This window comes from Xylona heveae, assembly GCF_001619985.1.
Source record: "Xylona heveae TC161 unplaced genomic scaffold L228scaffold_3, whole genome shotgun sequence".
Lineage (NCBI taxonomy): Eukaryota > Fungi > Ascomycota > Xylonomycetes > Xylonales > Xylonaceae > Xylona > Xylona heveae.
Window position 1 is genome coordinate 1,134,533 of NW_017264195.1, and position 23,541 is coordinate 1,158,073.

At 48.2% G+C, this 23,541-nt stretch overlaps 6 protein-coding genes across 6 annotated transcripts; 2 read left to right on the forward strand and 4 right to left on the reverse strand.

Annotated features, from left to right (window-relative positions):
* Positions 1–7,245: 7,245 nt before the first annotated feature.
* Positions 7,246–7,731, reverse strand: L228DRAFT_266638 (hypothetical protein; the record flags this gene model as incomplete). The annotated part of the gene is made up of 1 exon (XM_018334889.1): positions 7,246–7,731. One exon carries the CDS (start codon positions 7,729–7,731, stop codon positions 7,246–7,248), a length of 486 nt encoding a protein of 161 aa, XP_018189847.1.
* Positions 7,732–9,399: 1,668 nt separating this feature from the next.
* On the reverse strand, positions 9,400–13,705 carry L228DRAFT_281381 (hypothetical protein). Its single transcript, XM_018335882.1, has 3 exons — positions 11,051–13,705; positions 10,437–10,968; positions 9,400–10,367 (listed from the first exon to the last, which is right to left on the reverse strand). The coding sequence occupies exons 1-3, from the start codon at positions 13,427–13,429 to the stop codon at positions 9,754–9,756; spliced, it is 3,525 nt and encodes a 1,174-aa protein (XP_018189848.1). The 5' UTR covers positions 13,430–13,705; the 3' UTR covers positions 9,400–9,753.
* A 115-nt stretch (positions 13,706–13,820) lies between these two features.
* Positions 13,821–14,813, forward strand: L228DRAFT_228256 (Sm-like ribonucleo protein). Its single transcript, XM_018330471.1, has 3 exons — positions 13,821–13,860; positions 13,984–14,175; positions 14,259–14,813. The coding sequence occupies exons 1-3, from the start codon at positions 13,858–13,860 to the stop codon at positions 14,442–14,444; spliced, it is 381 nt and encodes a 126-aa protein (XP_018189849.1). The 5' UTR covers positions 13,821–13,857; the 3' UTR covers positions 14,445–14,813.
* Positions 14,694–16,823, reverse strand: L228DRAFT_281383 (hypothetical protein; the record flags this gene model as incomplete). Its single annotated transcript, XM_018335883.1, has 4 exons — positions 16,445–16,823; positions 16,301–16,381; positions 14,954–16,228; positions 14,694–14,888 (listed from the first exon to the last, which is right to left on the reverse strand). Exons 1-4 carry the CDS (start codon positions 16,622–16,624, stop codon positions 14,694–14,696), a joined length of 1,731 nt encoding a protein of 576 aa, XP_018189850.1. The 5' UTR covers positions 16,625–16,823.
* A 102-nt stretch (positions 16,824–16,925) lies between these two features.
* Positions 16,926–17,965, forward strand: L228DRAFT_245208 (hypothetical protein). Its single transcript, XM_018332110.1, has 3 exons — positions 16,926–17,161; positions 17,410–17,459; positions 17,562–17,965. The coding sequence occupies exons 1-3, from the start codon at positions 17,033–17,035 to the stop codon at positions 17,566–17,568; spliced, it is 186 nt and encodes a 61-aa protein (XP_018189851.1). The 5' UTR covers positions 16,926–17,032; the 3' UTR covers positions 17,569–17,965.
* Positions 17,966–18,891: 926 nt separating this feature from the next.
* On the reverse strand, positions 18,892–22,823 carry L228DRAFT_237240 (DNA-dependent RNA polymerase II RPB140; the record flags this gene model as incomplete). Its single annotated transcript, XM_018330906.1, has 3 exons — positions 18,892–19,054; positions 19,172–20,379; positions 20,454–22,823. 3 exons carry the CDS (start codon positions 22,821–22,823, stop codon positions 18,892–18,894), a joined length of 3,741 nt encoding a protein of 1,246 aa, XP_018189852.1.
* Positions 22,824–23,541: the final 718 nt, after the last annotated feature.

Consider the following 23,541-nt stretch of genomic DNA (forward strand, 5'->3'; position numbering starts at 1 on the left):
TTTTTACCTTTTTCTATTTGATTTGGTTTCCGATGACAATCTTTTCCCTTCCTTATCTTTTCACCTCCAATTAATTGACTACCGCTATAGATTCCGGTAGAGATTTGGATTTTTCAATGCGATTATTAGACTTCCGCAGCGACAAACCAAGAGATACCATAATCTTGAAGAGAACAAAAATTCTCGCAGTTCGCAGGGGTCACCCCAACTATGGATAGCGGGCAGATCATCGAAACTTCGCTGTGCTTCAACTGAGATGACATGAGATGACTTCATTCAAGTAGAGCTTACTCAAATTCAGGCACCCCTGATACACCGGTGCGATATGGTGGGAGCGAGGGGTGTCATTACTTGGCATGTGCCGGGGACTTGGAGCAAGAGTGGAGTAAAGTTGAAAGCAAATGGAATTTGTCATGGATATTCAATCTTATCTATTTGTTCTCTTCTTCATATCAGATTCTATGCCAATTCAAACCATGTGTCTGGGGTAATCATTATTATTTGTCGTGATTTCATTATTATGGATTGTGGCTGTTCAGGCACCAAGTGGGGGTTATTAATAGACTATACACAGGCTATCATCTCCAGAGTGGGACAGTGTCAAGTTAGGTACTTACCTAGTTTAACAACATCAAGTTTACCATAACCCAAATCATGATCCATGCATGCGCGCGTAGGAGATCTGCATTTCTCAACTACCTTAGGTATTATTCACGACGCTAAATCTATGTTTGAATATTACCGACAATTAGCAGTGATATATCGCTCTAAACACCCTCATTTGCTCAGCCTTGATACCAAGCTTGGGGCAAGAGCTTAGCTACCGGTTCCTTCACCTTTACGTGAGCTGAAACATCATTACTAGTTAACAGGAACCAAACGGCATATGAAATCGGTAATTTGTTCCTCAATCAGCTCACTTGTTGTGCCTAAACAGCTCGAACGGCCTCCGGCTGCCCAAAGCCTCCAAGGTGGAAATAATTTAGTTGGTCAATTAGTTCTTGACTGGAGCAAAACTACTACCTAGCTAAACAGCACAAGTACGGTAGCTAAAGGTAAGACCAAAGCATTGACCAAGCTGTCACTTCATCTACATGACTGCGCCAATGTTTCACCATCTCATTTCCCCTCTGCAGTCTCAGTGGGCGAAGGCTTTCCTTTTTTTAAATCGCTCAGAGGGATGAGTCTAATTGTGTCCGAAAAGAAATTCCAAGTGCTTCGCTAATCTGGATTTATTTTTGGGTTAGAGTTCGCGGGCCGTTCCTGCGGCGCGAAATACGGTGGTATACCAACAAAGCCAAGGATGTTCACCGAAGAGGCTACAACATACGGAGTTACAGTACGGCACAATGAGTCCTAATTGAACAGCCAGGGCTCAATTTGATGATGAGGATGAGGACGACGACGCCGATTACCAGGTTGGTTCTTTTTACTAAAAGGGCAAAGAACATAGCTTAAGCAATTCAGTTGTGCCGCTGATGACGATGCTGATGAAGATGTTGGCGACCACAATAATCATGATAATGGCAGTGTTAATTTCCCGATATGCAAGGTAATGGAGAGACATGATCATTGTCCGGTTGGTTGTCGAGTGAAAATGCCTCTACCTGTAATACTGACAGTGACAAGGAAGACCAAATCCACCTTGTACCACGTCGTGTTCCAACACGATCCACTCGGTACTTGGCAGCCTTTGAGCTCTCATTTCCAATTGAATCAATCACATCCCACTGTGGCTCAAGTCCCCAAGACGAGTTCCGAGCCCAGGCTCCCACGAACAGGTTTTGGTTGATTCATTCTTACTTTTTCTTCCTTTCCTCGCTGGGAGCGATGCCTTCAAGACACTCGTTTCTTTTCGGTTCTCAACTCACGCACCCAGCCAACATAGCAACAGACCTCGTATTGCAGCCCCAGCGTCAATTCCCTCTTTGAACAAATTCGGTTTCAATTTCATCGTGACTGATCGGAGTGGCTCTCTTTTGGTTTCTCCACGCTCGCGAATTGCTCTCGATACCGCTACTGCTGCGCCTCACCCCTCATTCGACATTGACGTCTTCATGGTCACCAACGTCCGACAGCATAAACAAGGCCTGCGACAAGAAGCGGAGCTTTAGAAAAGGGAAAAAATGGGTCTTCGGCAAGCTCGGTTTCGATCGATCTTCCGGTGTCACTTAGAAGGGAAAATGGTAGAGAAGGCCCCCAAAATCTCCAGGGTTGTTTCTACGCTACAAGGCACTACAGAACCGCGCCCGTCGCGGTTCGGGTCATCACCCGTGGACTGAGCCCCCCTCTGGTCCGCTATACGGTCATGCTAGCGCCCCATAGAGGCCGCTGACGTTAGGTGGTGACTTTGTGCTAGAGTGAAGTTTACTCGCCGCTGACAGACGGTCAGAAGGAAGAGGACCCAAGAAACCAGATCGTAGGTCGCTCTCCTTACTTTCCAAGGTTTGTCCACCCCACTATGGAGTCCCCATCGGGTTTGCTAATCGGCCAAGCGGCCAATTTCCGACGCCATCCTTGTCGCAGATTTGCGTTCCCCTGTTCGTGTGTGCTTAGTACCAACCTTCCCACGAGCGCCGAATTTCGTTTCGTTCCTGGTGGTTCGTCTGCGCCTTCATGCACGGCTCCTTCCCATGTTGGAAGCAACAACTGCTCTCGTTAGCGTATCGTGAACCATCAACAATCACCATCATCAGCAAACATCATCCGGCATCAGGCACCAGTCATCAGCAATGTAGTAATCATCACTCTTTCCCGCCAACATGTCCCGTCATCAACGCAGAAATATTTGGCCGATTGTCTTTTATTACTCTTCTTTTTTTTTTCTTCATCCCATGTCTGCCACATCCGACCCGATAAGCGGCTGATCGTATCCCAGAGCCATTGCGTCGGTGCGGCAGAAGGTATGCTGCCCTGACAGCTATGGCAGGGCTGAGGCCACCCGTCACCCTTGCGCCGCTCCCAGCTGAACGGACGAGCGAGTCATACCCGCTGCAGTCATACCGACCCCGTGGTTATTCACACACACATTTCGCCCCATAGTCTTCCCACGCGCACACTCACTCTTGCCCGCTTTAGACACACACACCAACTACAACCCACCCTGTCCCATCACTAACACATAGACACACAAAGACCGAACACACTAAACATACCACAACATGCGATCCCCACGCTCGACCCATTACGAGATCTTGCGCCAGAGACACACCAACGCACCTCCCTGGTTGGTGCCTGCGTTCCTCGCGGCTGTCCCCGTAGCGGGTTGGCCCGTCAGGCGTGCAGCCGTGGCTCTGGCCAAAACGGTCGGTTGCTTAGTCTGAGCTCATCGTCGGTGCCTAGGGCTATGCAGCAGCTCTTCTCCTTGCCAACGGTCGATGCCTCCGGCAGTCTGCTGCTGGTGCTGTCGCTGCCTCGGTGATGCCTAGGGATATAAACCCACCTTGAGCACATGCCTTTTGTTCTATTTCCTGTCCTCTAGCATCATCCACAAGCAACTTCTTCTAACCATCGAACATTATTTCGTGTACCTCGTGTGACTGTCATCTGCTCTACTTCAATATATTCATTTGGCTTTTTCGAAAACCTGCCTTGCTTCATCCTGATCATTGATCTCTTCTTTTGTGAACGTTGCTGTCATCAGACCAATCCTCGTGCACAGTCACTTTGACTTTCGATTGTTTCAAGAGCAAAGAATATCGACACAACTGTCACCATGTGCTACCAAGTCGTTGAACGCTACTCGGTCTGCCGGTGCCTCTACTACAAGCATGCCATCGACCCATGCTCGGCCTACAACTCTCGTGGTCACTATGTCCAAGAGAAAACGGTATTGGTAGGGTATACCTGCGACAAGCACTCTCCTCGACGTCGCGATTACTCGTCCAGTTCGAGCCATGGCGGATATGATTCTGGCTACTCGAGTGGAGGCTACCACAGCTCCTCGTACCGACGGTGACTGCATTGCGTGGGATGTGAAAAAGCAACCAAAAAGAATTTTACATCTCTCCAATTTCTTTTACGAAAGTGAATCTTTCCCCTGTGGGCTATTACGGTACGGATGCGGCACGGATACGACTACGAGTACGACATTAAATTGCAATTGCGGGACAATTATTCTCTGATGTATCAAAATGCATTATCCACCGATACGCTGGACGCATGGTATGCATTTCCAGATAACCCAAACAGAAGTCTGGACGCAAAAAAAGAACCAACTCAACTCAATCAGAAAAAAAAAATAAGTCCCCCGGCCGACGTTACCACTAGCGCTGGATGCGCAGTATGCAGAGAGGCGCAGGCGCTCTTGTTCACCTTACTTCTATTGCTTGGATTCCGCCGGCATATCGTTGCGCCAATTTGGCGCCAGGCCCCCCTTGGCGGGGTGGTTCTTCCAATTTGCAGGAAAGAGAAGGGGTCGAGTTCGGACAAGATGGTGGATACTTGGGAAGAAACAAGCCAGCCAAGACTGAGGAAAGACGAAGATTTACATTTATGACGACATTTCCCGCGCATCTTGAGTACTAATGTACTCATTGGCGGGGCTCACTCCGACGATGACACTAAAGTTGTTAATTTTTGGATCGCATCGACCAATGCCGGGGAGCAGGAGACCGACGCCGGGTCAGCCAAGAAGGACGATATTGCGGAATTTGCAATACCGGAAAAAAAAATTTGGAGAAAAAAAAAATTTGAAAAAAATTTAAAAAATTTCAGGGGAACAGCCAGTCAGGCGGCTAGGCCAGCTTCAGGCAGTAAACACACTGGACCATGTGGATCGTGACTCCTTAGATCCTGTGACTGCGACAAACGGAAGGACCAAGCAGACGCCACGCCTTTGAAGCTCTCAAGCTAAGGAGTTAAGGAGCTACCAAAAAGGAAAAGGGAAACGACACAGCCAAGACTGATGACACAAGGTCGAAACGAAAGACGAGCGAATCTATTACAATTACAATTGCCTATCCGACCTCAAACGTACCATGGCCGGAGGGAGTCATCCTGACTCTGACTATGACACCAGATGGGCGGTTTTGTTCGTTTGTGGTAATATTCGAGAAAACACGAATTACTTGGCAAAATGGCTGCCTTGGCTAGCATGATTGTCCCTTTGCATCATGTGGTCCCCTTGTCTGGTCGTCCTTTTTTTTATTTTTTTCTTTTTTGTCGCTATTATTGGTTCGCTCGTTTCTACGTGTTTTACCGCCTTGTTTCGCTAACTTTCGGCTGAACTTGGTCCTCTTTGTTGGTTCACCCGGTTGACTGGGCTGGCTGGCTGGTACACTGAACTCCTACTAACTTACGGCCGTTTACTGTTTCGCTGCTGCGCCTCGCCTCCCCGCTTACTTGGAAACAATCTTAGAATCCTTGTTCCTGTTCATGCTCCTCGTTCCTCGTTCCTCGTTCCTCGTTTCCCCTTTTTGGCTTTTACCCTCGTGTCTCGTGTTTCGTGTTTTCGTGTTCTGTGCTCGTTTTCATTTATTTTACTTTTGTCTTTTTGTTTTATTTTTGTCCATTCATTTATTTTTCTTTCGTTTTCGTTACGATTTTTGTTTGTTCTTTTCTTTTTCTTTCCCCCGTTCTCTTTTCCTTGTTTTCATTTCTTCGTTTCCTTTTTTCCCGCTTCGTTTCGTTTCCTTCGTTTTGTTTCTTTTATTCCGCTTTTTACTCCGCTCGTCTCATGTCCTGCATACGCGTACCTGCGCATTTTCCCCGCCCAAACAATGAAAGGCTTCACTACACCAAAAAAAAAAAAAAGAACCGGACAAACTGTTTGTTTGTTGCGTTTTGCTCCTGAAATAAGCCAGGTTTCCTTTCCTTCTACGCGTGCCAGTCCATTGAGATAGAGCAACGTACAATGCAGACTGTTCTGTTGCAGACGACTCTGGTTACTCGTTTGTGTTTACAGTTTTAGATCTGTCAGTATTGTTTTCGTCAACGTTCTAGCTTTAAAAATCTTGATTAATTCATTTATTTATTGATTTATTTTTATGATTGATTTTGCGTCGCATAGCGTGTTAAGTAAACAGTGTTTTTAAATCTCTTTTGCACTTTTATTCTGTTGTTGTCGTTATTCTTTTTCTTGTTCATTCCGCGAACCAGCAAATCAGCGAACCAGTGAACCAGCATATCAAGGTCACGAGCATTAGTATGGCCAATTTACGATAGAATTTTTTACGAAATAATATGAAGTCAATGAGTCACGCGACAAGATAAAACATGGGGTTTGCATTTTTACAAAAAACAGAGATGAGAAGCTTCAGAAATAGAACTGTATTCTGCATAGAAAAAAAAAGATATTAGATTATCAAGGACCTGATATGTTTCGATGTGTTTGTACCAGTGACTCTGTGAGAGATATGTAGAAGTGAGGTATTTACATGCGTATATACGGCGTAAAGGCATCATGACAAGAGGGAGGACACCCGCTTAGGACGTGCTATGCTTTCGAAGAAAAAGAAGCAGCTCTGCTCATCCTCTACCAGACTACCACCTCAGATGGTATGCTGCAGTTCATCCGGGCAGAACCATTTCCTGTACCCTTCAGAACACTAAGTAATTTCTCTAAGTCATGATTCACTTCACCCAGCATCGGGCATGTAGAGGGCCGCGTACAGGTCCGCGAACATGAATATCTGCAAAGCGCCTCACCACGGGGCGTCCGCGAAAGTCTCGTTAGGAAAAGGTTGGGCAAACTCAGAAGCCAAAAAAACGAAATAAAATAAATAGAAGTTGATCAGTCAATATATGCAAAAGAAAGTATTAATTGTGTAATCATTGAGCACGTAGACTAGTTCGTTAGACTCATAATGTAATATCATCTAATCGTGTCCTCGACCTTGAAGCTGCATGGCCTTCATCTTTGCCGATACAAGGGTTGGAGACACATTGCTCAGCCGTCACGAAGATGAGGACACCCCATCCCTAATCACGGACTGGTATGGCGTGCAAGAGGCCCTAGTTCAGGATTTTCTAGTCGCTCTGTGGGACAAGCATCCAAGTGAACTGTCTTAAAATAGATGAGAGTTGATTTGCAACGTTGGCGTAAAGGTAGTGTGTAGTGCCGCTGCGTATCCCATGACAAAGCCCAGTTACTCGAGTCTCCGGTGCTGGAAATTGGTCGATGCAAGCATTGCTATTGAACTCCAGAGACTATACTCCAGACCAAGTTTCTCAACGGCTCCGAGTGTCTGAATGGGACATGAATCATGATACATCCCAGAAATTCAGGACGAAGAAATTAGTATCCTAGTCCCCAAGAGGATTCGGACAGCCAAGGCGTCGAGGTGAGAGGTGTACGACTCCCTTGATATGATCCCCAAGAAAAGGAGTCGGGGCCTGGCCATTGCCTTCATGCAAGAACGCAATTCTCTCGGCTAGCCCTCTATCTTCGGGCCTGTGCCTGAAGATTTTCCATTTGCGGCTTCTTCTGGATAGCCGGAGTAGGTAGACAGGCAGGCGAATGATCTCAATGTGAGCCGTGTCATAGTTGTAACGGTCGTTATTGAGATCGAGGGCAAAGTAGCTATGTCTTGGCCAAACTTCGACAGCGACGAAGAGTGTTTTTGCCTTTTCCTTCCATACGTCGACAAAATCCTTGATCAGTTCCATGGTCGAACCGATGTAGTCTTCTTCGTTGAGAAACTCTGTAGGTAGGTCACCGAGGATGCGGATAGAGTGATGCTCGTTAAGAGCGTCGAAGACCGCCTGATTGATCTCCTCTATGGTAGGCATGCTGTAACGACTTTGGAGCAGAGTTTGGACGAATGCAAGAGGACAGATATTTGAAAATGTAGCTAGAATAATATAATGCAGCTAAATTATGATCTGGAAGTCACAGTCTTTCCGGCGAAAAAAAAAAAATACTAGAGGACAAAATGGCGAGGAGATTGGGGATAATTTTACTTCGTAGTTGTGAGTTTGGCTTGAACTTATAATATGAGCTTGCGCACGGACCCCCCATATCTAACAGGAGGTTACACAGATTCAACAGGCAGAAATCAACACCAAAATCACATGATATGATCCATTGCTACGTGGTACGGATATTCTCTCATATATATAATTGATATTCTCTTGCCATAGAGTTAAAGACAGTTGGATCAATTTAACTAAAAAAAAAAAAAAAAAAAAAAAAAAAAACCAAAAGACAGCGCTGATATCATGCTATAATGGGTACCTCATGGCATGAAATCATCCTATTATATTCCAAAACTTCAACGAAAACAAAAAGCCATGTCGACAGGTTTCGAGGCGATTTCGCCGCAAATATTGCGCTTAACTGCATACTTGTTAGTATCAGCTACTGACAGACAGATCTCAAGTAACGTCTCACCCTGTGGAGGAATCGCTGGTAGATGGGGAGGGATAAGAACAAGTAGGACAGGTTTTGTCGTTCTGGACGATGACGTGAATCATTTGCTGAGGAGTTTGAGTTGTAACCGCGCAAGTTGCGTTGGTTGCGCAGCTTGAAAGCAACCGATAACGCTCGAAGTGGCCGCAGCCATACAACCATTCTTGCCATTCGCACATCTAATTATTAGGTTATCAGCTTTCTTCTCGTTGATAGAATCTCGACGATTCGAACTAACCTTTGCCGTAATCTGTTCAAAGAGATTCAGAATAGTAATTGTTATGGCGTTGTATTGGAAGTTTCTTTCAGGGACTGTTGAACGTAGATCAGTGAAATCAACACAAGGTGGAGGAAAGCAGTCTCTCTTTATATGGCTTCACGCTGAGGCTTCGCCATATAGGCTCCAGCAGGCTCCAGGAGATCATCCTTTAAAAGTTATCCACACGGAAGCCAGTACAAAACTTCGGGGCTGAGAAGCATTTGAGGCTGGTTGTCTGAGCAAGGAACTGTATTGGAGGAGATGCAACATCCCTGCAGCCAACAAATTATGAGTCAAGTGGCTTGGAGATTTTGACGAACCAGGAGATCAAAACGGCGGTTGAATTGCAAAAGGGTTTTTGTGATTTCACTCTTTTCGTAGAGTTGCATGTCACCTGCTGAGGGCAAGGCTGCTCTGTAGCTACTAGGCCTTCTGTGCCGCAGCCAGAGCCCAGTTGTCAGCCGAAAGATATCCAGTAAATGGACGAAGACAAGCCAAGCCTCATCGTCTGAATACAATGTAAGCTATGACCTGATGAAAGTCGAAACGTGTATCTTTATTTGTATTGTTCAGCTTCATTTCTCGGCCTGTGACGAGGATCCCTAGAAAACCGAGTTGGGCCCAAGCGAGTAAGTCACACGATCGCTCCAGGCAACGCAAAGGCGCGGAAAGGACCTCAATTCAATATAACGACTATAATGACCAGTGTGCAGATAAATATTAAAACATGTCGGAGAAAGCAATGAGCGCAAAGAAGATGAAATTAGAATAGATATAGCATCAACCTACTGCGGCTTGCAGAGAACAGGGTTTCATAATAGATCCCATTTTTATTCTATTGCCCTCTGAAGAAAGGTGATAAAACGACACAAATAGAGAAATTGCATAGAAGGGAATGCTCTTGAATATGCTCAAATACGCGCCGACTCCAAGACATTGTGGATAGAAATTGAAAAAGCAAAGTGGGAGTTAAAAGCCGGGAAAGCAACATCGGCAGGTGTAGGAGACGGTACTAGCAGCAATTAAGGCCAGCAATAACAGATTCCGCAAGATTGGAAAGCGGGGGAATAGTTTTGGAGAAGATAACACGGGAATTGAAAAGAATGAACATGAGGCGGAAAATAGATGAAAAGGAGCATTAGAATTATAAAACCCCTACACCAGTCCCGGTACCGAGGCCGACAGCGCCAGTGCTAAAGCCGCCGACATCTTCACTAACCACCCATCCTCTGGCCAGCTCTTTGGCCAGGCCCACTCTCAAGATGCGCAGGACATCCTGTCCCGACACTTCTGCGGGCTCTGCACCATGAGGACCACGTCGAAGAAGACCGACTCTCCAGTCCCAGCCACGCTGGGTCTTGGACTCGGATAGGCCCGGCGGCACGAGAACCCCACTACCACTCGCTGCACTGTCATTCTCGCCATCATCATCATGGTCGCTCGCATGACCATCTTTATCAAGCATGGCGCTACCAATGAGCGAGTAGCTGAGGGAACTGCCGTGACCGAAAGTGGAAGTTGTGGAGGCGCTCATCATGGAGGAGGAAAGATTGATGGATTTGCGGAGGATGCTACGCGGGTCTGGGATGCGGGCAGAAGATGAGCGGCCTGATGAAGAGGAGGATTCACGGGCTTGGAGAATTGTAGATTGGAGAAACTCTTCGCACTGGTCGTAGATCCGCGGCGTGACGGTTTGGATATCTTCGATTGCTTTGAGGATGGAAAATGTTTGTTGGAGTGAGAGGATACGCTTGGGTTCTGTGAGACGGTTTTAGTATTTCCTGTTTTAGGAATTCTACGTCCAATCAGATTTTTCTGGAGACTTACGATTGACAAAGACAAGGGCTTCACCGAGCAGAGCGAGGAGACCATCCACCTGGACTATGGATCCATTCGACTCGTCAACTAGGCCACCGCTGATGCTGTCGCTGGCGCTGTTTATGATGGCGACGAGCTTTGCAGCAGCTTCTCGTTTGCGTGCAACGGGGCCAAGGTGAGCCAGCGATGCCTTTTTTTGTTTGCCATTGTCCGTATCCGTGTGGGACGATTTGATAGTCTGGTCTCGAACATCGTAAAATCTCCGTAGCGTAGCGTATCCGCTAAGGCATGTTTGAAGAAGCTGGGCAGCCTTGAAATCGATACGAGACAAGTCGATAAGAGACGCTTGGGGTGAAGTGATAAGGTCTGCAAGCGTCTGGTCCAATTCTGTCTCTGGGGGGTATGCCATTGATTGAACAAGGCAAAGCGAGATGAGAAGGTCAAGCACGTCCTTAATCTTGCGTTGGTTATGTGCTCTAGCGTAGAACAGCAGCGCATCGCCATAGTTGAAAGTATTTTCCGCCAAGGAGTCGGCGTATTTCTAATCCCAAAAAAAAAGTCAGTAAACCCCGGATCAGACCAGCATAAGCCAGGCTTGTCAGCCTGGAGGTGGTAAAACATACCTCGGAGATTCTTCGGCCTTGGGCAGAAATATCAAGCTCGTCGCACAGAGAGAGAATATTATCAACCTTGCGGCCAGAATCGAGCTCCAACTTATTTAGCAATTCGTCAATTTTGTTAGTCGCCAGGTCAAAATCATCCAATCGAGAAAGCACTTCCACAGAAAGTTCCCATCCCTCTCTGACAAGCTTCGAGTTCTGCGCACGGAGCGATCTCCTTTGAAACAAACCCTCCGCATACTGAGAAAGAATCTGGTCTCGCTGCATTTGATCCTTCTCCATGCCGTAGCTCAATACCATGAGGTCGCTTTCGCTGAATATATCACGAGCATTGCTCTCGCCCGGCAATTGAAGCCAGCCACCATAGCTGCCAACTTCAACTATTGCTGCGGTGATCACCAACGACCAGCTGCGTACTATTCCGATGGCGCCCTCATTGTTTCCCTCAAAGATACTGCCCAATGCAACCTCAATCGGTGAAAGAGAGTCAATTTGGAAGGTATTCGAATCTCGTTCGTCCGTTGCACGAGCAAAGGCATATGCCAACCTATTCAGGTAGTCCTCATTCGCAATTTCATCCGCTGGAAGCTGGGCTCGTGCAATGGCACGGATAGGAGATTGTCGGCTCCCGGCCAAGCTGCCATCAGACACATCCGAATCCTCTCCATTCCACCACACAGTGAGCCCAATTGCTGCCTCCACCCAATCCTGCGAGAAAGAGATGATTTCAGTTTCACCACCCAGGAAGATACGGTACATCGCCTTGAGATTTTGATATACTGTCCAGGGAACTTTGCTCTCAGCTCTACGGGAAGCTTGACTAAGTGACCTCTGGCGCGGAATATTCGGTAGACCAAAATTCTTCGCCATAAATGGTTTATCAATTTCTTCCGCATCTTTATCTCCTCCTTCCGCAAAGGTAGCCAAATCAGAGAGCCCTTGCTCCACTCTTCTTCTAAAGAGAAGCCAGTCATTGGTGAGGATATCCCAGTCTCCACTTTGCACGGCTGGGCACATTTCGAGAATTTGCACAGCTCGATTAATGACACGCTGAATATTACCGAGTTGGATACCTTGGTAGCCAGGCTCGTCACGCCCGTCTTCAAGCGCTGTACGAGCATGTCTAAAATCAGACTCCTTGAATATCCGAATTACATCCGTCAGCTTTCCTCGCAGAGCAGACGAATATATAATGTCCCAATAATTAGGGTGGGCGGTGGCATTTGGGTGATGAATTTGGACGTCGCGTCCCAAACCCTCATATGGATCGTGATGTGTATTCAACCAGTCGAGTAGGACCTTTGGAATTGGCCAGGGCGAGCCAGAAGCCACTGAGTTTCCGTACTCATTAAAGCTTGACGCCCAGCCTGAGCGCGAGCCACTCAAAGACATGCTTGCTTGGGTAGTCGGAGGATGTTGCAGGCGCAGTAAAAGGGTTGCAATGAAATTGGCCTTGGTCAGGGGAGGAGCGTCTTCTCCTGGGCCAATAGTGATTACATCAGTTTCTAGCTCCCCTGCCTCCCTCAGGCTCTTCTCCGAAAAATATTGCCAACTCTTTAGCAAGTCCTGCGGAGTAGAAGCCAGAGCAGCAATGAAAGCGGATTCGTCTTCTCCTTCAGCCGGCTGTTCATTGACGAGGTCGTTAATCAACCCTTCCGTGCGCAGGATCATCTCATCTGGCTCGTAGACAGGAATCTTCTCGGCCTTTGAAGCAAGGTCCTTTGAAATGCCAGGGAGAGCCGACTCGTTGCGGAGTCGCACAGAAGGAGATCGGCGCGACAACTCGGCGTGAGCTCGCTTTGTGCCCCTCGGAGTGCTGTTGCTCTGAATCGACGAACCAAATCCACCCGCTGATCTGAGCCGACTTGAATTTGACGCAGGCGACATAACGCTGCCATCTGCCATGTTATCCATTTCATCACCGGCCATAGGAATATCCCGCTCGTCTCCGGCGTCCACACTAGCTTCCGGGTCGTCCATCATTGACTCGTCTTCGTCATCACCGTCACTCGCATACCCAAAAACAGGATTGCTGTTTGGGACAGCAGGACCTGGAAAGCCAAATGGATGCGCATGGGCGCCCTGCTGCCCCGAATTGGGAAATTGGCCTTTGGGTTTGAACATTGGGCTTCCGAAATTAAAGCGCGGCGAGGTGCGAGATGCCGCTCTCGATGAGAATAAAGCTGATCCAGGCTGCGGGCTGCCAAGCATAGACGATGTTGGAGGAGGTCCAGAGGGTGTAAATGAGGGTGCTGACGAAGGCGGAGCTCCGGCCGGGGTCGTAGAAGGGTTCGAGCCAACGCCAAATGAATCGTCCCATTGGCGCGGAAGGCGGCCAGGAGTAAACGGCGAATCAGTAGGGTCCGTAAATCCAAATGACATATTTTCAGGAAGTGAATGCAACGCGTATCAGGTGAGAAGTGTGGAGTTGAAAAGACCACAAAGGGAATCGTAAATGCGGATTCGAAAAGCTCGTGTATTTACACGCGCAGCGTCGTGGGGTGTTGTGAGGAAAATTGATCAAAGCATGAATCCACGAAGAACGAGCATCTGTCACTTTCCACGCGACGTTCGAAAAAAAACCTAGCTCTTCTTCTAATTTCCGAAGATTCGCAGCTCGTGAGAGTGCTGATGGCGTAAGGAATTCGAGCACAGAAGCTGCTCTTGTTGGTGGATTTGAGGTTCTTGGAAACTTGGGGAGTTTCGTTCCGTCGATCGGCAACTGCCGAGAGAGACGCATCAATAGACGTCGATCTTCAATGTCCATCGTCATCAACAAAAGACAAACATCTCTAAATCACACCGTCATCATGGTATGATTCCCTTCTGCTGCTGTTGCATCTTTGTCGCATAATAAACTACGTGCCTCTACGTCTCGCGACGTATTCACCATGCTTTCTATCTTCAAGGAAAATACATACTAACTTCCAACTTAGCTACCGCTAGGGTTATTAACAGCGGCGCAAGGCCACCCTATGCTGGTTGAGCTCAAAAATGGAGAGACTCTCAACGGACATCTCGTCAACTGCGATACCTGGATGAACCTTACCCTGAAAGAGGTTGTTCAGACGAGCCCTGAGGGAGACAAGTTCTTCAGACTGCCCGAAGCCTACGTGCGAGGCAACAACGTAAGAGACGCTTCCTATGCCAGCTGGTTGCATTGAATCGGCATGCCGTGAGTCAATGTTGCTGACGAAAATATCGTCTACAGATTAAATATCTTCGCATCCCTGACGAAATCCTTGATGTGGTAAAGGAGCAACAAGCCCAGCAAGCGAGTCGAGGCGGCCGCGGAGGAGGCCAGCAGCGCGGCGATCACGCCGGCCGGGGAGACAGAGGAAGAGGGCGTGGAGGCTCGAGAGGAGGCAGAGGCAGAGGACGAGGCGCCCCTGCTTAATCTGAGTGGATTGTCTGGGATTTCAAGGCGTTCGGTTCGCCCTTGGTGGTTGGATGCGCACTGAGCATGACTATTCACTATTTTGCATGGAAAAAGAAAAGAAAAAAGACTTTAATGACTCGAGACCGAGAATTTTTCGCTGGCTATGCATCTCGGGATAAATCCGACTCAACAATTTTGATTACAATTACGTCTATGTATATATAAGAAGATACCATATGACATCATTTCATAGCCCTGGTTTCTGGCCTAGAGGCTGTCGACACGACCGATTAGGGCATCAAGCTCCTCTTTGCTCAATGTGCTTCTCCTGCGTCCGCTTCTTACGCCGCTTCGCCTTGTGATACTCTTCCGTCTACGTCCTGACTTTGTTGCCTCTGCTTCAGCTCGTGCATTTTCCAGCTTTTGCCGAACAGTAAGAGGAGTTGAAATCTGCTTGGGTGTCTGTGTTCATCAGTTACGCATTCCCTTGGCGATATCCGAAATCAATGTGCTATGGATATACATACCTGTCGAGGACTTCTTGACTGCGTCGATTCTCTGCTGGATTTCTCCGGGGATAGTTTGTGGGGTGTTGCCTTGAGGTCAGGGATGACACCCAACCCTCCATTGATGCGACCCTCTGGTTGTTGGCTGTCCTCTTCTTCGGGAATGTCTTGAAAAGACACTTTACGCGGTGATCTTGTCGGCTGAGCGTTTCCGCTTTGTTCGCCGAGGACTGACAGGTGGCGACGGGAGGCTGGGCTGGGTTGAGAAAATGCCAACTCGTCTTCCTCTTCATCGGAAGCTTGTTCATCCTCCTCCCAGCCTTCTTCTTCGCCCTCAATCTGTTCCTTGGAGTTACCGCGCGGCTGCAATGGCACTTCTCCTTGTGTGAGCTGCTCATGGGCCTCTTTCCTATTGGGGCTCTTCTTCGGATGTGATCTTGCAATTGTTCGTGGCGTCAACGTTTCCAAGCCTTGGCCCAATTTGAGGCCTGCCTTGAGCTCATCCAAGTTAATAGTCTCTCCACCACTAACCATTCTTTTGCGCCAGCTGTCCATCATGGTGACAGCCTCTCTCCATCTCTCTTCCATCTTCTCCCAACCTTCTCTCAACCTAACAACTTCATCTTCCCGGATTTCAAGTTCCTCGAGAGGAACGAAATTTGGATTCGTCAAGATGGTGCGGAGGTGCTCCAGAACTTCATCCATATCCACTGCAAGTTCCTCGTAAGAAGTCGGCACGCATGATACGAGCTCCATTTCCGAAGAATTGTCAAGGCCGCCTTCCTGGAACTCCTCAGACACACTAAAGCCAGAATGAGATGCAGGAGGGAGACCCTGTAGCGATCTCAGCGTTGACGTCGAACTTGTGATTAGTCCAATAAGATTATCATTCTCATCACTCAATTGCTGGCTGAAATTTGTCAAGAACTCAGTCGTCTCCTGCTTCAGACTCAAATCGGAGCTGTCGGGAGAAGAATGTCTCTCAGCCTTGGATGCAGCCATTGAAGGTGTAATTGGTGATATCGTCATTGTCGAATGCACGAGTCCACTTCGAGTTCCACGCTGCTGAGTTGCTAGATGGTGCTTCAGCTTCTGGATTTGCATGTCTCGTTTCCGAATGTCGTTGGCACACTGTGTTCGGACCTGCTGCAGCAGTGACTTCATCCGGAGCATCTCGTCTCTGTGTGAGCGCGCGGAGGCTTCTGCTGTACGGATCGATGATTTGTAAACCCGCTCTTGACCCTGCGCAAGAGCAAGCTGCCGAGTAAGGTCTGCATTTCTTTCTCGAAGGCGCTCCTACCATCTTTCTTCAGAAACAGAGTTCCTCTCCATTTTTCATAACTCTTGTAAAGACATGACTATACTCACCATTTCAAGATTATTTCCCGCTTCATTGCGCCGAAGTGTTCTGATCGTATTTGCCAAATTCTCTCGCTGTTCCGCTTCTCGCTGCATGCACACAGCAATCAGCACTAGTCCACACCTTTAATGAATCGCAGCAAGATAACGCACGTCTCTCCTTAGCACCAAGTCATGAACGAGATTTATAATCTTTCCATATGTTGCTTCTTTCCCGCCCTCGCCACGAGACGGCCTGGAGAACTCAACTGGCTTTCCACTGCGCAAGAGGCCTCGCGCAAGAAGCAAGTTATTCAAATATGTCGAAGCAGTTGCTAAGCTTTCTGGATCCATTGCGACAAGTCCGTCAGCCGCGCCTATAACCCGACGATTCAGAAGATCGAGAATAAATTATCGGTCAACCCCTCGCACAAGCCCAGTTATTTTTCTGCTCTGACGGTATACAGTGTGGAATCGCCGCCCGTTTTCTTCAACGTCGTCGCAACAACTTAACCTCTTGACCGCCAAGTCGGATGTAAACAAACGAGGGTTCGGGTCGCCATGCCAAATTCCGGCTTACATAATTTCTTAAGATCGTTCCCATCCGGAACCTATCTTATCAGATTTTCGGATTCTCAATGCACGTGACCGAATCCAAAAGTTGACCGAATTCCATCAAAGCAGCAGCCCATACTCGTCGTCATCGCCGAATCAAACTCTCACCAATTCCTTGATCATCAAGTCCCCAGATCAATCCACAAAATGGCCCCCAAGCGCGTTGTTGTCCAGGCCCGCCAGGAGCCGGTCCAGCCTAGCTTCTTCAAGGCTGCCTACGAGGAAGTGACTTCTCCTGAGAACCGCAGCTTGGTTACTGCTGCTGGTCTCTTCGCTGTACGTTTTTACATTTTAAAATTGTTTTGCATTGGCCTATCGTTATTTCCGGCTACCCTTCTCCTTTCTCTACTATAAATTATCTGGTTTCCAGTTTCCTCTTCCATTGTCAATTGATCCTACTGCACTTCTCGTTCCTTCTGCTCAAATACCCTGCTTCCTGCGCTCTCCTTTGAACCCTTAGTCCAATGCGCTCATTATCCAACCATCATTGTGAACTTTTTACTGACATACTCCCTCTTTACTAGGCCGGCGTTGCATTCCTGCACTCCAGCTGGAGCGAGATCCTCCTTCCTCCGTAAGTCCACGCCATGCACTTATACGCCCATCCACCCTTTATCTCTCTACAGCATAGCAAGACCCAAAAAGTTCACAAAGCTAACTGCCTTCTTCGCAACAGTGTCTAAATCAATCTCCTCTCCTCTTCCTTCACCGAAAAACGCCCTCCTAACTTCAATATTTCCTTCGTATCCATCCGATATTTTCCAGTCGGGGGCTGCGGCAAGCGCATTTCCGCATTCGCATAAAAACCTGAGCGAGTCACGTTATCTTTTTTCTTTTGAACAGAATGGTATCCGGGGCCTAGAATTTAGAAAACTAGCGCGTTCATGTGGTCTAGGAACGGGTATCAAACAGATCTCAGGGGACAATCTCAACCTTTTTTCCTTCTTCTTCTGCCCGCTTGACTTGAGCTTCTTCTATACGCTCTCGTTTCTGGCTAGAATGTGTTATATTTTTCGAAATTTTTTACTTGCGGAGTGACAAGGGCTGTCTGTACGATTAGAATCAAACGGTTTTGCCGAAAACTTTCATCTCGCGCTGCTAAGTGAAGTGAAGGTGCAAAGGTCTCTGAATCATTGTATGTCAATCCCACTTTATGTCACTGGCAAAGGCTGGTACATGTGAGGACCACACTCGTACGCATTCCCATCGTTTTCTATATTAAGCCTCACGTCTACGATCCCGAACCAAATCGAATCTTTATTCTTTCTTTTTTTCTCTGCCCACATATCAAAATGAAATCAAGTCCTATCAATCATGTTCAAATGTAATGTCATATTTCTAGTAGAAGAAGAAGAACCCCCTTATGACAAACAATAAAACACTAGTTAGTGTAGTTATTCAAATTCCTTTTTTTGCTTCTTGCAGGCACAATCGTCGCAAGAAACAAACCATGTTCGATCGGAGAGCGCAGCCATTGAATCAACAGCCGCAAGTAAAACAATGACCGCAAAAAAAGAAAAAGAGAATACAAAAAAACAAAGAAGAGAGAAAAAGGGAAAAAAAGACAAGGAAAGAGGAAACCAAGCACCACGGAATAAATACAACAGAAAAAAACGAAGAAATGGTAGATAGAATAATACAAAAAAAAGGATCAAAAACGCCGAGAGAATGCCTTGCTCATTCTTTTTTGTGGGAGATTCAAAAAGGATAAAATTGGAAGTGGGGAAGAAAAAAAAGTTGAAGAAGCTGTGGGAAGAGGAAGGGATCACATGGGATCAAGAGAATCTGTTTATTAGGACAGAAAGGAGGAGGGATGAAAGGGGGGGAGGAGGTATAAAAGGGAAATTGTGGAAGAAGCGGGGGGGGAAAAAGAAACAGAGAGAGAAAGAAAAAAATAAGACGAAACGGGGTTAAGAGAAGAAGCCCGTGGGAAAGGGGAAAATGAAGATGTACAATGTGGAATGATCGGCGACACTACCACTCGAAGCGCGAGCTCAAGTTCAAGCTCAACGAACGCTGACGTCGGACCGCTTCGTGTACATTCTGGCAGCAATGTTCATGGACGCGAGCTCTTGGAAGAGCAGCTTGGCGGCATACGGAATATGGACCTGTGAGATCTTTGTCTTGTTCTTGCAAGGTCGGCACTCGAAAGAGTTCTTCTTAAGGTTTCTATTTTTGAAGAAGGGACATTGTCAGTATTTGCTTGCTGCTTTCGCCCTACTGCACGGGACAGTCGAGTTTAAGAGGGGGGAGGGAATGTGGAAGGGGAGAGTTTTGGGAACTTACGCAATAGGAGTCATGAGGCCGCAAATATCGCAAATATGGACACGATAGGCATCCGATACCTCGAAAAGACGCTCCTTCAAGAAAGCGGCGGCACCGTGGGCGATGAAACAGTCACGTTCCATTTCTCCGAAACGGAGACCACCATCACGGGCACGACCCTCGACAGGCTGGCGAGTAAGAATCTGGACAGGTCCACGAGCACGCGCGTGGATCTTGTCGTCGACCATGTGTCGAAGACGCTGGTAGTACGTAGGACCGAAGAAGACTTGGGCAGTCAGCTTGCGGCCAGTGTGGCCGTTGTACATGACTTCAAAACCACGCGATTGGTAGCCGTGCTCGCGAAGCAATCGAGAGACAGAGTCGACAGTGACTTCGGTGAAGGGAGTCGCGTCACCTTCGAATCCACGCAGCGAAGAGACCTTACTAAGCTGACACTCGATCAAGTGGGCAATGGTCATACGCGACGGAATGGCGTGCGGGTTGATGATCAAGTCCGGCGTGATACCCTCACGGGTAAATGGCATGTCTTCTTGTCGGTAGGTAACACCAATAGTACCCTTCTGACCGTGACGAGAGGCAAATTTGTCGCCAATCTGGGGAATCTTGGTTGTTCGCATACGGACCTTGACGAAGCGAAGGCCCTCAGCGTTGGTGGTCATGAGGACCTGATCGACAATACCGTTCTCCGTGCTTCTTAAAGGTGTGGAGACATCGCGCTTGACGTGCAGCTTCGTCCGCTGGCCGAGCTCTTCGGCATCAGGAGCAATTGGTGCAGTCTTTCCAATGATGATGTCCTCGCCAGAGACCCGGACACCCGGAGCGACGATGCCGTCGTCGTCGAGCTTGTCGTAGGTGCCGTGCTTCAATTTGAGAGTGTCACTTCGATAAGGCTTCTCGAACTGCTCGACAACCGACATGCCGACACGCTTCTCTTGGTCGGTGTAAGACCGGTAGAACAGACTGCGGAAAAGTCCTCGGTCGATACTACTCTGGTTCATAATGACGGAATCTTCCTGATTGTAACCGGAGTAGCATGCAATAGCCACAATGGCGTTCTGGCCGGCCGGAAGCTCACGGAATTTGAGGAATTCCATGGACCGTGTCGTGGCCAGAGGCTTCTGCGGGTAATACAAGATATTTGCAAGAGTTTCCATACGCTGGTCAAAGTTTGTAAGGAATACACCCATGGCTTGTTTACCCATGGCAGACTGGTATGTGTTACGAGGAGACTAGCACACTTGTTAACAAGAGAAGAGGAGATGTTAGCCCAATCTAAACTTACCTGGTTGTGGTCAGGGAAAGGAATGATACTGGCGCAAATACCAAGAATCATACTCGGGTGAATCTCGCAGTGCGTCCAGGTGTGGGCGGTAGGGTTGATAGGGGCCTTGACACGTTTATTCGGATCAGACTTGTCCTCGGGTAGGGCGTAACCGGCTTGAAGTTGTCGTGAAATCTCCAGGTCTTCCGGCGTCATGACAATCATTGCCGTTTCCTCCTCTTCTGCGTCAAGATATTCAACCACACCAGTGTTGACCAATCCCTTCCAGCCAAAAGTTCTTTCCTCCTTTTCCTCAGGATCAAGGTTGGGATCAAGCTCCTTATCATCTTCAAGTCGCATAATGTGTTCCTTGTTGAGAACAAGATTTCCACGGTTCGGGCTCTTCGGGTCATTGTCAATGACGAAGAGCGGTCGGCACACACGACCAGCGTCGGTGAAGATCTTGAATTCACGGTCTCGAATATCTCGCACCAAACTGACCTCGTGAGAGATCATGTGTCTTCTTCTAAGAGAGATGACAGTGTTGACGAGATGAGTAGGATCTCTGTGGACACCAACCCAAACACCGTTGACGAAGACCTTGGTTGCATTGGGTGATCGCTGGGGCTCATATTCTTCTAGAACCTCCATGTTTCGCTGAATCATGAACTCAATGATAGGCTCGCTAGGCGTACCAACAGTGATGTAACACATGAGTGCCAAGTTCTTGACAAGACCGCAAGCCTGTCCTTCAGGCGTCTCAGCAGGGCAAACAAGACCCCAGTGAGTGTTATGTAGCTGTCGCGGTTTGGCAATCTTGCCATCACGACCGATTGGAGTGTTTGTTCGCCGAAGATGCGAAAGTGTAGACGAGAATGTGTATCTGTTGAGCACCTGAGAGACACCCGCCTTGGAAGACATAGCCTTCTTCTGGTCACCCCAGTTACCAGTAGCCAAGGAATACTTGAGACCATTGGTGATAGTAGTCGACTTGACACCAAGCGTCAAGTTGAACTCGCGGTTGTTCTCAACACACTTCTGAAGGTACTTGTACACGTCTTTTGTCAGCTTGTTGAAAAGCATTCGGAACAAGCTTGCAAGCAACGGTCCAGCCAAGTCAAGTCGCTTCTTTCCGAAATGATCTCGGTCATCGACTTCGCGACGGCCAAGAGCACATTGCAACATGCGGTGGATCATATAACCAAGGAAGAAGGCCTTCCTTGTCTCACTGCCCTCCTTTTGTGAAATGTGAGGGAGCAATTCCTTCTGCATGATATCCCGAGCATACTTGATACGCTTGTCACGAGTAACACCAGTCGAGTTTCCACGCTTGCCAATGAAGTCCAACGCGACCTCACGATCCTGGATGACGAAAGCCTCTTCGATACAGGGTTTAAGCATCTCCAGCATTTCAGTGTCGTTCCGGTCGTAGCAGATGTGGTTCAGGATATCTTCATCTGAAACGACGCCCAAGGCTCGGAAGACAATAGCAATAGGAATCTCAGACTTGATGTACGGCAGAGTACACTTGATAGTCTGACCGAAGCCACCTTTAGCGCCTTCGCCTCTGGCGAAAAGCTTGACCTGCATACTGGAAATGAGACGAGAGCCTTTCTCGAGGGCACTTCGAATCTCAGCGACGTAAGGCGTCTTGTCACCCTTCTTATGGAACACCTGAACGATGTTTGCAGCGCTTCGTTCTTGGGCAATCAAGACCTTCTCACTACCGTTGATAATGAAGTATCCACCCTGATCGTAAGGGCACTCGTTCCAGGTATACAACTCCTGCTCGCTCAAATCCTTGAGGATACAGTACTTGGACTTCAACATGATAGGTAGTTTTCCGACGAAGACCTTGGTCGGCTCCGCCTCGTCCTCCATGCCATCCTCATTCTCCCAGTCGAGGTATGTACCGCCACGCTCGCCATCCACCTCCATTGGCATACCATCCTCATCGACCTTATCCACTGCCTGTCGCTCTCGTGCTATCATGACCCGCTTGGTCATTTCAAGGTACAACGGACTCGAATATGTGAGATTTCGCAGCCGGGCTTCTTGGGGCAGCATGACACTGGTGCTTCCATCGCCCTCAGTCATTGCCGGTCTCGAGAGTAGCACGGTACCGAATTTGATCTCGTATCTTCGGAGCGCAATCGGATCTCGGTCGTCATCGGTCTGAGGCGCATGCTGGTCGAGGGTGAGCTGGGAGTTCTCCTCCACGAGCTCTTGCATGGTGGTGGACACGAATTCATCGAAAGAATCGAGCTGCTGCGAGACCAATCCCTTGGCATCAAAGAATGCCGAGATGACGGTCCAGCAGTCTTCGGCGGTGATGCCTTCTTCCTCCTCCACGTAATACCCATCTTCGTATCCCTCCTCGTAGTCGGCCATTTTGATCGACGCCGTCAATGCTATAAGATAGTCGATTCGAGTCCGGTATAGAGCGCCTCTAGTCAGTCAAGACGAGACGGATCAGAACGTCAAAATTGTGGAAGCCGAGTCAATCACGGCGAGACCGAAAGCGTTATGCTGAGTGGGCGCGTTGGCTCCGCTCTGTTCAAACTCGCCACTCTGAAGGTTCCGGGTTCAGAGAAATACTGTCTTCGAGTCCGGGCGGGTCAAGACTCGGCGGACGATTGAATGAAGATCTAGACAGGCTGTCTAGATGTAAGGATCATGAAAAGAGATGTGGCGCGCGCACCAACAATCTCACCTCGAGAGCGGAAGTTGAGAATAGTCTGGTCAAAAAGCAGACTTTCCACCTCCTCAGGCGCAAATCCGACCGACTCGTCGAATGAGGTCAAAGAAGAAAAGAATAGGCTCTCTCCCCTTCAGCGCCTTCGAGATGGGACGCGCTCGAGTATAGAATGAATGGAGACCGAAGACCTCGCGGATGAAGTCGCAAATAAAGTTGATCCGCCAGAAACAGCTTCACTTGCCGTCGTTATTGTTCCATCCGTCTCCCCGTGCCGTCACAGGATGAGTTAAGTGCAGTCGTGCGTACTTTTCGGAACGTATTACGTAAGATGTCGCCTCAGCAGCTCGTCCAACAGACTAGCCTGCTAAGGGAAGATTAGAGACAACGACAACAACGGTCAATCATATTTGG